The sequence below is a fragment of the Mus caroli genome, unplaced genomic scaffold (assembly GCF_978045245.1).
Source record: "Mus caroli unplaced genomic scaffold, Mus_caroli_1 scaffold_10, whole genome shotgun sequence".
Classification (NCBI taxonomy): domain Eukaryota; kingdom Metazoa; phylum Chordata; class Mammalia; order Rodentia; family Muridae; genus Mus; species Mus caroli.
This window is the reverse complement of record NW_028227265.1, coordinates 9,721,186-9,735,396: the sequence shown is the minus strand read 5'-3', so window position 1 is coordinate 9,735,396 and position 14,211 is coordinate 9,721,186. Positions and strand designations below refer to the sequence as shown.

The window sequence follows — 14,211 nt, the reverse complement described above, 5'->3', positions numbered from 1 at the left end:
TACACACATGCACACACACACATGGATACACACACAGATACACACATGGACACACACAGCCTGCTCGGGAGTCCCTAGTTTTGTAATGTTTCCTTTGATGCTATTTTTTCCCCCTGGGTTCAGAGTTTGGAGTTGTGAGCTTGTTCACACCAAGAATGGCCATGTCCACACGTGTGTGTCGAATGGGATGTCACTATCTAGGAGCTTGCTAGTTTAAAGTGATCAGTCTCGGGCCTATGACACCTGGCGGCAAGCTGGCTGTGACCAATAGCTACAGAACTGGCTTGGCCGCTTGCAGATAAGGAACATCTGGATTACAGGATGATGTTGCTTCACTTCGGTCTGTTGTATATAATAACTCGCTCCGGGGCTCCCTGGTGGTGGCAGGCAGGGAGCTGTGAACAAAGACAGGATTCACGTCAGGCACCTGCTTGTGGCTGGCTGCCCCTCTCTGCCCCTCTAACCTCCGTAGCTTACACTGGAGAGTCCCCAGCTGAGATCTGTGATGTCTCCATTCTCTTGTGTGTTGAGAATCTTGTCACTAGTGCTACCAGGTCTGTGCTAAGAGACTTAATTTAGTCAATTCTCAGGCAGCCTGAAGGTCCGGGAGAATCGATGTATGAAGGTGACACCATGGTGTCTGTTTAGTCCTAACGCCACAAACCTTGTCCTGAAAGGTAAAGAAACCTAGAGTAATCGCTGAAGCCGGGATCAACCCAGCTGAAGTGTTTGGTGTGCGTCTATGCGTGGTCGGGGGTGGGACTAGAGCTGGGGTTTGGGTTTCCCAAGTATGAGTGAGCACAAGGCTATCTACCAAATGGATAGGTAGATCCTTAATAACTCCTTAATAAGTCAGCTACTCCCATCAGGCTAGGAACTTACCTGTCTCATGCTCAAAGCAGTCTGGCTTAGAGGAAGGACCTCAGTATTGGAGCTCCCCTCCTGCCCTGCTGATGACCACTTGAAATGAGAGCTGGCAGAAAGTGAATCTGGGAACCTCCTAACTGGGACACTCTGGGCCTTGGCCAGGGACCCTGGCTGAGTGAAGAGCTAGCTAGGGCTTTGCAGGAGCTGGGAAAGGTGGCTGTGAGTCTGAGCAGCTCTATCAGGACAGACCCCAACCTGTCACATGAGCCAGTGGAAAGTGTGTGTGTGTGGGGGGGTGACACAGGCTGTCATTCTTGGACATCCCCACTCCCACTAGTTCCTGGCAGAGTTGCTTTGGTTCAGTACCATAGAGTGAGGGGCTCAGGAAAGGGGCTGGGCTCAAAGTGGTTACGGCTGGTATGAGGGCAGAGCTGGCTGTCTTGTTACTGGGATTGGGTGTGAAAGGAAAAGAGATCCTTGTGCAAAAAAAGGAAGAGAGTGTTTCTGTCTCCCATTGTCATGGTTTTTACAAAATTTATTTTATTGGTTACTGCGTATATGTGTATCAGGTGCGCGTTGGGCACAGCACACATGTGGGGGTCCTAGGACAACTTCATGATGTTGGTTCCATTTTTTTTAATATGGGTTCCGAGCTTGCAAAGCAGATGTCTTTGCCCACTGAGCCATCTCACCAGCCTTGGGGGTCTTAAAAAACCATAGTTAGTGGACAGGGGACGAGGGGGCCACGGCACATGTAGGAAGGTCAGAGCACAGCTCTGGGGAGTTGGTTCTCTCGTTTCACCATGCGGGTTAGGGAGCAGGCTCCTTTACCCACTGAGCTACCTCAATGGCCTCATCTTGGGTTTTGACTCTTCCTTAGGATCGCACTTTATGGATAACTACTAGACATGTGCAGAGACCCCAGAGAGAGGGAGGTCAAAGCCACTGGAATAGTGGGTGATGGGAAGTGGAACCCTGGATGAGCTGAGCCATCCAGCCCCACACTGAGCATCTATCTTTGTTCCCTTGAACTTCTTCCTTAGGTGGGATGGGAGATCTTTGCACCCGTGGTTTTACACCCAGGAAGCCTCAAAGTGGACATGTCTTGGGTTCTCATTGAAAAGGAAGGGGAAGATTAACCCTGAAGCACAGTCATTGTCTGTCCAGAGGGGAAGGGGAAGTTTAACACTGAAGCACAGTCACTGTGCAGAGAGGAAGGGGAAGATTAACACTGACGCACAATTGTGTCTGTGCTGCCTCAGGCTATTCTGAGCAGTTCCTGTAGTGGTTTAAACTACACGTTAAAAAATTATTTCCTGCATGCAGAGGTCAGAGGACAACTTACAAGAATCAGGTCTCTCCTCCGACCATATGGGTCCCAGGACTTGAACTCAGATCCTCAGGCTTGACACCAAGGCTCTTTCTTTCCTCGCTGAGCCATCCCACCCATCTCCTTGGAGGGCTTTGGACCTGTGGAACTTTGAGAATGACAGCAGGCAGGGAGCGCAGTACCATTCAGTGGGGCCTGTGGTCACTATGGCTTCCAGGGCTAGAGGGCTGGGGTCTTTCTCAGCTTCCTGCCGACTTCCTGTCTACAGGACCTAGCTGGGGGTGGAGGTTCAACAGTGTCGCTGATGGGTACAGAGGCCCCAGATGAGCCAGCCCATCCTTGGAGGAAGTTCTGTGTGTCATACTGGGAGCCTGGGATGGAGGAACCAGCTCCTGGCTCCTCCTGAGCTGGAGAACACCATCTCTCTTGTCCCATCCTGATCATTCTCTGAGGGCATCTTGTGTCCTGAGCTACTAAGAACTCCAACTGATGGACCACCCTCAGTGACCTTGCTTCACCCCAGTGCCTTCTCTTAAAGCCCTGACTGCAGAGAAGCCATATCCTGAGGCTGGAGTGGTGGTGGTCGTGGGAGGAAAGACCGTAAGTTCCTTACGGAAACATCTCCTGAGGAGTCCTTGTCCCCCCAGGAGCTGCAGCCACCGTGGGAAACCCATGGAGGGTGTACAGTACTTGAAGTTAGGCCAAGCCCCCAACTGTCCCCACATCTAGGCAGAAACTGTTCTACTGCAAGGCATCTTCCAGAATTTTCTGTTGACCTACTGGAGGGCCTGATGAGGGAGGGTGGAGCACAACAGACAGACAAAGCCTGTTGCTTCTGCTGTGCTATGAATGCTTTCTGGAGGAGGGGGGTGGGGCTCACGGAACCGGAGACTTGCACTTGACTGAGCCGCTCCTGAGTCACACACCCCACACACAGGCCATGGAGCCAAATGCACGGTCATGGTGGCGGATCCCAGGGGAAATGAAGTCTCTCTTCCTCCTCGGTGATCTGGGAGGTGGCTGTGCCCCAGGAAGCCCTGAGGGCAGGTGTCTCTGACTCACACACTCTCTCTCTGTGTCTGTCTGTCTGTCTGTCTGTCTCTCTCTCTCTCTCTCTCTCTGGTTTCTGCAGACTTCCCTCACAGCTGCTCCTTCCCAATCCCTCCCCCAGGCATGGAGGCAGTGAAATGTCCCAATGCACCCTGCCTTCTCTTCTCATTAAATTCTGCCCGCATCCATTGTTCTTAATTGTGGTCTCTGGAGTACCTGGGACTGGACGTGACCCTTCTTGCTTTGTCTTCCCATTTTTTCCCCTTTCTATACCTGTCTTTTTTTTTTTTTCCTCATGAACCCACAGAAAATCTCAATGGCCATAATTCTACAGCTTCATCCCCACCACACACTTTGGCCCCATTTTCCTCCTGGGGCACTGTTAGCGTCCGTGTCGCTGTGTGACGGCCAAGCTATGGTGTGCAAGGGCGTTCTGGTTCTTTGCTCTGAAGACTGTGGGATATGTTGCAAGAGCCTCTGGCCCAGGCTGTTTTCCTGTAGACTGCATTGCTCCATCCAGCCCTGTGAGAGCTTATGTAATGCCTTCACATCCCCACGCCTGAACCTACCCTCTGCGCAGTGGGGTAAATGGTGCACATCCGAGGTGCCTCCTGGGAAAGCGTGATTAAATAGAAGATTAAATATTTAGATCATTAAGTCGCGATTAAGTATTAAGTAGGGGGTGGAGCATTGAGGGCGCCACCTGAGGGCTGTTCCTGTGTATGTCCCCGCACACACCTGCATGGAGGTCAGGCCAGAACCTGAGTTGTGTTTGTCCCTTAGGACATCATATTTTGTCTCCCACTGGCCTGAAAATTGCCAAGGCTTCTAGGCTGGCTGGCCAGAGAGGGATTCATCTGTCTCTGCCTCGAACCTGCCTCCTTCCCAGGACTGCTTGGTGTTTTGTTTTGTTTAATTTAGCAAGGTTTATGGAAATTTAACTTGGATCCTTATGCTTCTAAGGCTCAGTCCCCGTTGTTAGTCTTTAATTATAGGTAGCTGTTATTACATGTCTCTGTCTACCTTCAGTGAGACATCTCAATTCCCCTGCCCCTCAGCTCCCCAAACGTTCTCCTCCCCCAAATCCTGCACCATTGCTAGGCAGGCGTATTCACCTTGGATGGTATCTATACCTAGCTAGGTTCCTTTCCCATTTTGATCTCTTAGAGGGGGTCCCAGAGGTTCCGAAATTTCAAGAGCTTGTCTATAGTTAGACAACTTGCCTGGGAATTTGAAGGCTCATCCCGACTTGTAAGTTTACTTCCCTGTGCTGGATATTTTTCTCTTAGGCTCCTCAGCCTCTCTTCGTACTGTTTTATGCACCTAGCCCCATGGACACGGACTGTGTGTGAGTGAGTGAGTAAGCCAGTCACTCTGCCTGTCTCTTCCTGGCCAGATGAATCCCAGCCCTCAACACTGCTCCAGCCAGGGACCTGGAACCAAAGGCTCCCAAGACCAGGGATCGGAGATGAAACCTCACTGAAGTTAGGGGTCTAATGCTGCCCACAGGGAGGCCCTAGGCATTGAATGGAAGAGGCAGGCAAGTTTTTCCCAGGGCTGGAGGAAAGCCACCTTTATCTACTGGGCTCCAGAAGAGGTGGCCTCAAGACCAGCCGGTAGAGCCTGAAGCTGAAACCAGGGTGGGACTCTGCTTCCAGGAACACAGGCATGGTGCTTCCTGGAGTTGCCTTCCCTGTCATCCTGGACCCAGCTCAGGCCTTGCTACTTCCTGCTGTGCAGGCCACAGCAGGTCTTAAGGAAACCCATCTTGTACAGCTGATCCCAGAAGGAGTGGGTGACATGGAGCCACGGCTCTGTCTGTGAGGCAGGGTGGTGGACAGGTGGCACCACTGCCCAACAGGAGGTAGGCTCAGTGCTCAGGCCTCCTGATCCTGGGACACCACTTGCCCCCTTCAACAAAGTGGTCACTGCGAATCACCAACCTTTCGGACAGACTTGGAAGCTGGTACTCGCCGGCTTGGCAGCTGTGCTGGGTCAGATGTGCTCAGTGAATATGCAAACTGGGTCTGCAGCTGTAAGGGGGACATGTTTGGAGACCAATAGACAGACACTGAATGCTCTTCATCCAGATACTTATAGTTAGTACATGGCTATGCTGACCACCTCACCTTCACCCTTGCCACCCCTATTTGGGCACAAATTACATGATGATCCATTACTCTAAACACTTGAAGATTTTTATTCCTAATTGCAAGAAAGATCGTATGGTCCTCTCTGTATCTCCACTCGGCCACAGGCACATTCGTGTGGCCTCACTGGTGTCTGGAACCTCCTTGTCACCTGCTATATGCAATGGTTCCTTGGTTTTCCTGATCTTTGAGGTCCCTGGCTGTCTTCCAAGCTCAGTAGAACTTTTTAGTTTTTCAAGTCAAGGTTTCTCCGTGTAGCCCTGGCTGTCCTGGACTTTCTTTGTAGACCAGGCTGGCCTCCAATTCACAGACATCCACCTGCCTCTGCCTCCCAAGTGCTGGTATTAACAGTGTGTGCTACCATGCCCATCTGAGGTCTCTGAAGATCTTAAAGATTCCAAGCTTATAACTGTGGAATATTCCCCCATTTGGGCTGGTCTGGTGTTTCCTCAGATACACATTAGGTCCACTCTCTGAAGGGCCTTGTGGAGGGTGTGTGTGTGTGTGTGTGTGTGTGCTCACTGTGTGCTGAGGTCAGCCTTGGACGTTTCCTCTATTCTCCACTTTCTGAAACTGAGTTTCTCACTGAACTTGGAGTTCGCTGTTTCTGCTGCATCGTCTGCCTCTGCGCCCCCAGCACTGGGACTACAGACATGGACCGCTGTGTGTGGCTTTTACGTGCATGCTGGTGGACACTGAACTCTGATCCTCATGGCTGTGCTCCAAGCCCTTTATCAACTGAGCCAGGTCCCCAGTGTCCTTGTGATGCTGAGTGTCCCATTGCTGGTGGTGGCAGCTCCTAGCCTGAACCAGGACTGATGTGTCCCTCTCTGGCCTGCATGGGTGATGCTTGCCTGAGTAAAAGCGTGATGAGTGATGTCCCAATCTCACTGTTCAGCCACTTCCTGTGCCTCCTCTTCTCCCTGCCCCTTGAGTCATCCCCACACGTGTGAGCACATGCATTCTGGTTTGACTCTGCTCGTGTCTGCTGCTGTCAGTATTCACTGCGGCTTGCTCTAGGTGCCCAGTTCTGGATTGTGAGAGACCCTTCATAGGGTCCCCTTGTCCTTCTAGCCTTCCCCAGAAGCAGGTGAGCCCGTTGAAATGGGAAGAAATACTAAGCTGGACTCAAGAAAAGCAGCCTTGTCTCTTAGATCCTGGTGTGCCACTGGGTTGAGAAACAAACAAAAAAAAATCTCTCTGTTTGTCTTTGCTAATGGGATGAAGGGGGTGTGTGTATGCACACACTGTTTGTCTATACTCAGCCTTGTGTCTGTGCATATATACACCCGTACATCTCAATCCAATCCCAAACAGCCCGTGTCCACTCCCTGAGCACTTCTTGGTAACAGGGCTATTTCTGAATCACGTGGTTTACCTGTGTGTGAGCGGTCTCCTCCCCTTGACAGCTTTGTGTTGGTTTCCAATTACTTTGGCTGCCACTCAGCCCAGCTGTGTCCCCTGGTCCCTGACAATGCTGTCCCTCTTGAACAGCACACATGGTGGGTCATGATGTGTCTTACTGAGAGCTGGATTCTCCTTTAGGCCTTGCCTCACACACACACACACACACACACATATGCACACACCCCTCCCCACATGCTTACATGTGCATACACATCCACATACATACACTCACACAAACACGCATACATGCACACATACATGCATGCATGCAAATACATGCATGCACATGCATACTCTAGACACCACTGCAGCCAGGCAGGAGCTCGTTGTCCGCCTTGACCTTAGGCTGCAGCTGGGGCTGTCTCTCAGCAGTCTCGGCTGTATGCTCTTACTGAGTTCATACCACAGGGTGACTCGCCAGGATTTAAGAAAGCCATGGGCTTTGCTGAAGGAGGCCCAGCGGGCAGGTGGGGAGCCAGAATTTGAATCCCGAGCAAGCAGCCTCCGGTCTAGCCACAGCTCCCTGGGTTGTTGCTTTGAGGAACTTTTCCCACTTGATACTAAAAAGCACCGGGCCCTACTGGACTCTCGCAAAATCTGTCCCCTTCCTTTCTCTACCACACGTACACTATGTCAGGAGACCTGCCTGTCAGGAGACCTGCCTGTCAGGAGACCTGCCTGTCAGGAGACCTGCCTCTCAGGGTGTGTAGGACCTGAGGCTCTTCAAGAACTGCTCTCTGCCCTGCAGCATACCCTTTGGGCTGGCTGGGGAGAAATGGGGGCTTTTTCTCATAAGCCCCTTTCCCTAGAGAGCTGGGTCTTATGGTCTCTTGGCATTTCTTTCTGGGGGAAGCAGCTGCCTCTTTGTCTATTCCCACCCCCAGGCAAGACAAGACTGCCTCCCACTTTGAATCAGTAACTCTTTCATGTAGTTCAGGACTCAGAAAAGCACAAAACCACTCCACATTGTCCCTGCCTTTAGCTACCAGGTTCCCAAATTCAAAGGCCACCAGAGTCCCCACTGTCTGGTGGATTCTGCCAGAAGAATTTTCCTTCCACCTTCTTTCCTCCGTGTTTTGTATGGGTCACCTTCTTGACAGCAGCCCACACATCTTTTTCCCTTCTTTATCTCTCGTTAACGGCACCACTGTTTGGAGAAGACTCTGTGGAAATGTCCATTATAGCTAAACACCTGCCGTGGGAACTATGTGTGCCTATGACGTAACAGCCCAAACTGGGCACAGCCTACATGCCCACCCCTCCAGTCAGCTAATAAATCATCAAACCGGGCTGCTATATACTGATGGAATGAAACACCCGTGGTCCCACAAAGCGACAGAGAATAACGTGCAGTCGCTGGTAGATAAACAGCCACTCTCACAAAGACAACAGGAGGGCTGGGGTCCCTGGGTGTGACAGTTCTCTGGGTTTCTGGAGCAGGCAGCGTGGAATCGTGTATAAAGCAATGTTTAATATTTCCGGAAGGCAGTGTGTGAGAGATGCCCAGTGCCAGGGGGATTCTGGGACCTGTACATTCCATCCCGGTTCTGGGCAGTGCTCACTCAGGCGCATACACATGTGAGGGTCCAGACAGCTGCTCGTGATTTGCACGCCTGACTGTGGCAGGTATTCTTCAATGTACAGTTAATGTTTTCAATCGGGGAACTCAGAGAGGTCTTCTTTCAGGGTCAGCGTTGGGTCATGCGTCCTGGTGGTCTCCTGGTTGGCCAGCCAGCCCATCAGTGGGTGTGTGGGTTGGTACTAACCCAGAACTGTTATAAACAGTGAGGCTCTGGAAAAACCCTTCTGAGAGAAGGTCTGTCTGAACAAGACATGAGCAGAGCATTTCCAACATAGATGGTGTCCCATACCCTGTAATGGGGACTGTCCTGGTTCATGCCCCACAGCTGTGTGTGAGAGTTAAGCTCTCCCTGGCACCAGAACTAGTGTGTGGATATCCTCAGCTTTATCATGGGATTGGCAGCCTTAGTCCACATCCTTTTTCCAGTTTTCGTTAAAAAAAAAAAAAGCCGAATGGACGGTTGCTTTCCGCTTTCACAGGCCAGAGACTCACATTTCTCCTGCAGCAGTTTTATCTCTGGATGCTGCATACCATACAGTGCTCACCCTGTGTGTTAGGAAGCCCAGTCTCCTTTATATCCAGGATTTGAATCCGTTTCTTAATCTGAGTTTTATCTTGTACATAGAAAGTCCTTTCTCACTCGGAGATCCTAAGAAAAAGGCGGGCCCCCGCTTCCTCTTGCTCTTGGATGCCTTATCTTTGTCCTTGTGTTTTTCCTTGTTGATTTAAGTGGAGGTGCTTGCGTAATTTCTTGGCATAGCACAGGAACTGTGGTCTCCCAGGCAGCGGGCAGGGTTCTCTGCATTCAGGAGGAAGCCGGGGAATAAGGGAACAAGCCACCGAAGCATGGTTAGGGTAGACTCGCGTTGGCTGCAGAGGCCGCTGCACAGGCACTGGCCTCTGTAGGGAGGAGGGTGGTGCCACTGTAAGGGACATCCTGTGCTGTGACTGCCACTCCCTGCCTGCCCCTGTGCCTATACCTTCTTCCTTGTGCACAGCTGTGCATGCAGCTACCATGGTCACTCGAGTTCATGTTATAGCACCTTCAATTTTGCGTGTACGATGCTGACATTCCTGCATATGTGAGACTGTGGCCGCCCCCTCTCCCAGGAGGCCAGTGGAGCGGTGTGGGAGGCCTTAGCAGTACTGAGTGTCTGAATACAGGGAGGTGCTGGAGCATGGAGCTTGCCAATACCATTGTTGCTTTGACCTAACACAAACTTCCACCACTCCAAGCTACACCCATGTGTTCCTTAGTGCTTGGAGGACAGAGGCCAACCTGGGTCTCACGTATAAAAGTCAGTCTGACCAGGGCGGCTTCTTGTGCTGGTTTGGGGGGAATCTATTTCCCTGCCTCTCCCAGTTCCGGGAGGCCACCTGCTGTTCTTAGCTTGTGACCCCCGCCCCCCATTTTTATCATAGAGTTCAATGGCTCCATCAAGACAGTACCACACATCTCTCAGTGTCTCTCAGATTCTTCACACCTAGTGTCATTGCAAGATGTACACACACACACACACACACACACACACAAGATTTATGGCTTTAAAAATCACTGTATTTTTTTTTTTTTAAATAGGACTTTGCTATGTAACTCACACTGGCCTTGAATTCTTAGCAATCCTTCTGCCTCAGCTTCCCAAGTTCTGAGAATGCACATATAAGCTCAGTTTGAGTAATTTTTTTTTTTTTGCAGTAGATGTGTGTCTCAGTTTCATATGCACAAAGGAATTCCTGACTGTTCATCTGGATGTCAGAGGTGACAGGGCCCCTGTACTCTTTGTTTATTAAGCCTGGTGCTTTCTCTAGGACCTTAGTTTCTGAAAGGAATCCTGCTGTCCCCTCATCACCTAGGTTTGGGGTTTCTTGGGTCTTCCCTCTCCTTTTGTCCAATAGCCCACTGCAGGTCTGTGATGCCTCTGCTGTGACGGGCCTTACTACTCAGAGAAGGAAACTGAGGCAGGGGTCAGTTTCTCACAGATATGTTGGAGGAACCCACGTGATATCAGTCCCAGAACAGGACAGAGATTCCTGGGGTCTAAGTGAAATGAATGGGGCCTCTGTGCTGGACAGACAGGAGGCAGAGAGAATGCACAGACGGGGAGGCAGAGAGGACGGGACAGAGCTGTTGAGCCTGTGTCTTCCATGGGAGACCATATTTGTCCTTTGTAGGTTCCAACCTGAGCCTGCTGCTGGAGGAAGCTTCTCTGAGAAGTCTCTGTGTCTTGGGCTGTTGCCTCAGGGTTCCACATGGGAACAGCAGGCTGTTTGCTGCAGGCAAACAATACTCTGGGGTCACAGAGGAGGCATGGGGCAGGGAAGGTCAGGTAGTATGGGATTCTATTGTACCAAACCCACAGAGGTCAAACCTCAGAGAAAATAAAGCTATGTTTGAGAAGACTGGGGAGGAAGGGTCAAGGGGAGCAGACCGGGGGGCGGGGGGGGGGGTTGTAGAAGGGAGGAAACAGGACACAGAATGGGGACAGACATCTGAGGGAGTGTCAGTTACCATAGCCAGGTCATGAGACATGGGTGTGTCTGATAGCAGCCAGGATCTAAGTGTCACCAAGCCTGTGTGTGGGGTATGTGTATGTATTTGTGTGTGCACATGTATATATGTCTGTGTATGCCTTTGATTGTATGGGAGTATTTGTATATATGTGTGTCTGTGTGTGTATGTATGTATATATGTATGTCTGTGTCTGTCTATATGTATGTATATGTATGTGCATGTATGTATGTGTGTGCACACACATGATGTTTCAAGGTCACAGGATACTGCATTTGGAAAGTGAGTGTGGCTTAGCCAGAGGGAGAGGCACGGGTGTGCTCACACCCAGGGCTGTCTTCTCATGAGGCAGGAGCAAGAGTAAGGGGCTTGGATGGGCACTGCAGGACTAGAGCCAACAGTCCAGTGGCACATATTTCTCTGCAGAGGGAATCTGCACCAAGCTCGTTATTGGCATGGAGGCATTCCAGGAACCATGGAGCCTGGCGAGGAGCTGTGTCCTTACCACCAGGCTCTGGTTTCTGATACCAGATGCAGAATCCCAGAGGTGAATGTGGTTGCTGGTCCCTATAATAAATGGGCTGTCAGGTGCTAACTCTTGCTTGGGGTGCTGCCTTGGAGAGAAAGGAAGAGGAACTTGGGCTCCACCTCAGCTGAAGGAAGATGTCACCACCTCTTCCCTTCCTCCTTCCCAGTTCCCAGTGATGGACTGAGAAGGAAGAGATGCTATCATGTCCCGGTGTCAGCATTCTGGGAAGAGCGCTGTAAACATCTTGATGTGCCCTGGCGCTGAGATCTGTCTGTTGTCGCAGTGTCCCGGGCCTCTGGGCATTTGATGTGCCTTGGGGTCTGGGCACAGATCTCAGCCCTGGAGAACCTAACAGGTGGCTTCTACCCTTTTCCTGGAATTATTTAGAAAAGCTTGTAGAACTAGGGTGTGATACCACATATTGCCACAGGGGGCACTCTCTACAGTTTATGCTTAACCTGGATTCCCACCGTGAGGCGGCAGGGTTTTGAACATGTCAAATGTCACCCTAACCCTGCTTAAGAAGTTGTTTTGTGCAGCTGGTCAGATCATTGAGACGGCAAAGTGCTTTGATGCACAGACATGAGATCTGAGCATGGTCCCCGGGTCCACACAAACATGAGTATGGTGGTACATCTGTAACCTAACCCCGGGCACCAGTGTGCAGAGCCAGGTGGAGTCTCAGGGTTCAGGGGCCAGCCAGTCTTGCCAACAAGTTAATCCTTGGTTCAGTGAGAGACCCTGTCTCTTAAAAAAAAACCCTGAACACAGTGATGAAAATCCCACATGTTAACCACGTGTATGTACACACTACACATGCATGTTGACCATGTGTATGTGCACACCACCACATACATAACACCACCCACATACCATACACACCCTAAAATATAATAACAACATGCCATACACATACCATACACACATACAACAACATACATAGTCATACAATGCTACCACACACATACCATACACACACTAGAATATAATAATAACATAACATCCACATACTGTGCATACATACAACAATACACGTACTCATACAACACTCTCACACACATACCATACACACAGGAACATAATAATAATAACAACAGACAAAGGTTATTTCCAGACAGACATGCCAGTAATAGCCAATGACTATAAAGAAACCCCGCCTGCCCCTAGCAGAATGCCTGGGAGCTGAATCTATCCGTGCTGAGGAGATCTGAGCACCTGTAGAAAGAGCAGTCATCCCACACACTGTCACCGATGTGGAGAAAAAGCACAGGCAGAAGATGCTGGGCACACGGCTGTCTGTAGAGCTCACGTTGGAAAAAACACTTTGGGTGGTTGGAGAGGGAGACTGGGGACTGAAGCCGCCTGTCTCCTGATGTAGAAGCAGACGTGGGTTGGCGGCTGTATTTGATGAATACACACTTTGCATATGTGTGCCCTGCTTTACCAGAGCCCACCTAGCAAGATGTCCTGTGCTCACCCGCCACGCTGCTCTCTCCACAGATTGATGAACAGTGTGAGCTGAAAGCTATCGAGAGAGAAAAGACTGTCGCTGCTCTGCCACCTGGGGAAGCTTGCAAATGCAGCAGAGAGGAGCTGGCCAGAGCCTTCCATGTAAGAATTTTGTAACTGTTATCTATTCCTTTTATCATTGTCCTTACCAAAACACCTCCCAAGAGCAGCTTACAGGAGGGGCTATGCTGACTTGCAGTTCCAGATAAAGTATAGACACAGAGCATGAGGCAGGTGGTCACACTGCATCTGCAGCCAGGAGTCCTTCCACCCACTGCTCCTTTGGCAATGACGAGAACAGAGACCAGCGCTGTTAGGGAACTGCTCAGCCTTGCTTCCTCCAGCCTCTTGTCATCAGGGCTCAAGCTCTCCGCCACACCTGCCTCTCACTCTTCATCTTTTTTGGCTCGGAGATGCCAACTACAGACATCAAATTCTCACGAGTGTCTGAGGGACTCAGAATTTGTGAGCAGTGTAGGAGAGACGCCAACTCTGGCCTAGGAGTCCAACCTCTGGGACAACCGGATGGAGCCAACAGCCTATCTTTAGCTTATGTTACTTGGAACACCAGGCAGACTGGTGACGCTCATGTGTGCACACATGTGCATGCATGTTTGTGTGTATACACGTGTGTGTGTGTGTTGGTATGTTGTGTGCATGCACATATGTATGAATTGCATGTGTGTACAGAAGTGTATGTGCATGCATATATGAATTACATGGGCAGATGTGATCCTATGTATGGGTATTGGGATGTATGTAAGTGTACATGTATGGGGATTTGTACATACATGCATAGGTGCCCAGTGTCTGCTTCCCTTTTGGGGTAGACAGGCCATGGCACACCAAGCTGGACTGGAGGGAGGAAAGCCTAGCCAGGTGTGGGTGAGTGCAGGGCAGGATTACAGTAAGCAGTGTGTGTGTGGGGGGGGGGGGAGTGAACAACACCTGGGAACAGCTTCGGAGGACTGGTTCCACTTATTGAGAGACATGGTATTATTTATGCCCATGAAGAGGTGGTTGGGGTCTCTGGGGCAAGGTCTGTGTGGCTGTGTACCGCTGGCCAGGGCAGGGGTGTTTGAAGATGCTTCATCTACATTCTCAGGGGCTTGTAGGTGGTGGGGAGGGGAACCTTTTAAGGTTAAACAAGGTAGTGAAGCCAGGTAACTGGCAGGGTAATAAATTCTTACAAGAGTTGATGGTCAGGGAGCCGGGTTTATGGTGTCAGGTTGGGAGGAGGAAGATGGCCAACTCCTGGCAGCCTCATGTTTGAGATAT

The 14,211-nt window shown here is 50.6% G+C and overlaps 1 protein-coding gene across 2 annotated transcripts in view; it reads left to right on the top strand.

Moving 5' to 3' along the window:
- Window positions 1–14,211, top strand: part of Atp2c2 (ATPase secretory pathway Ca2+ transporting 2) — a 56,819-nt gene that overhangs the window by 5,251 nt on the left and 37,357 nt on the right. For both annotated transcript variants that reach the window (XM_021169895.2, XM_029480263.2), the window contains exon 2: window positions 12,925–13,035. In XM_021169895.2, coding sequence (XP_021025554.1) covers window positions 12,925–13,035 — 111 coding nt within the window. The remainder of the gene's footprint in view (window positions 1–12,924; window positions 13,036–14,211) is intronic.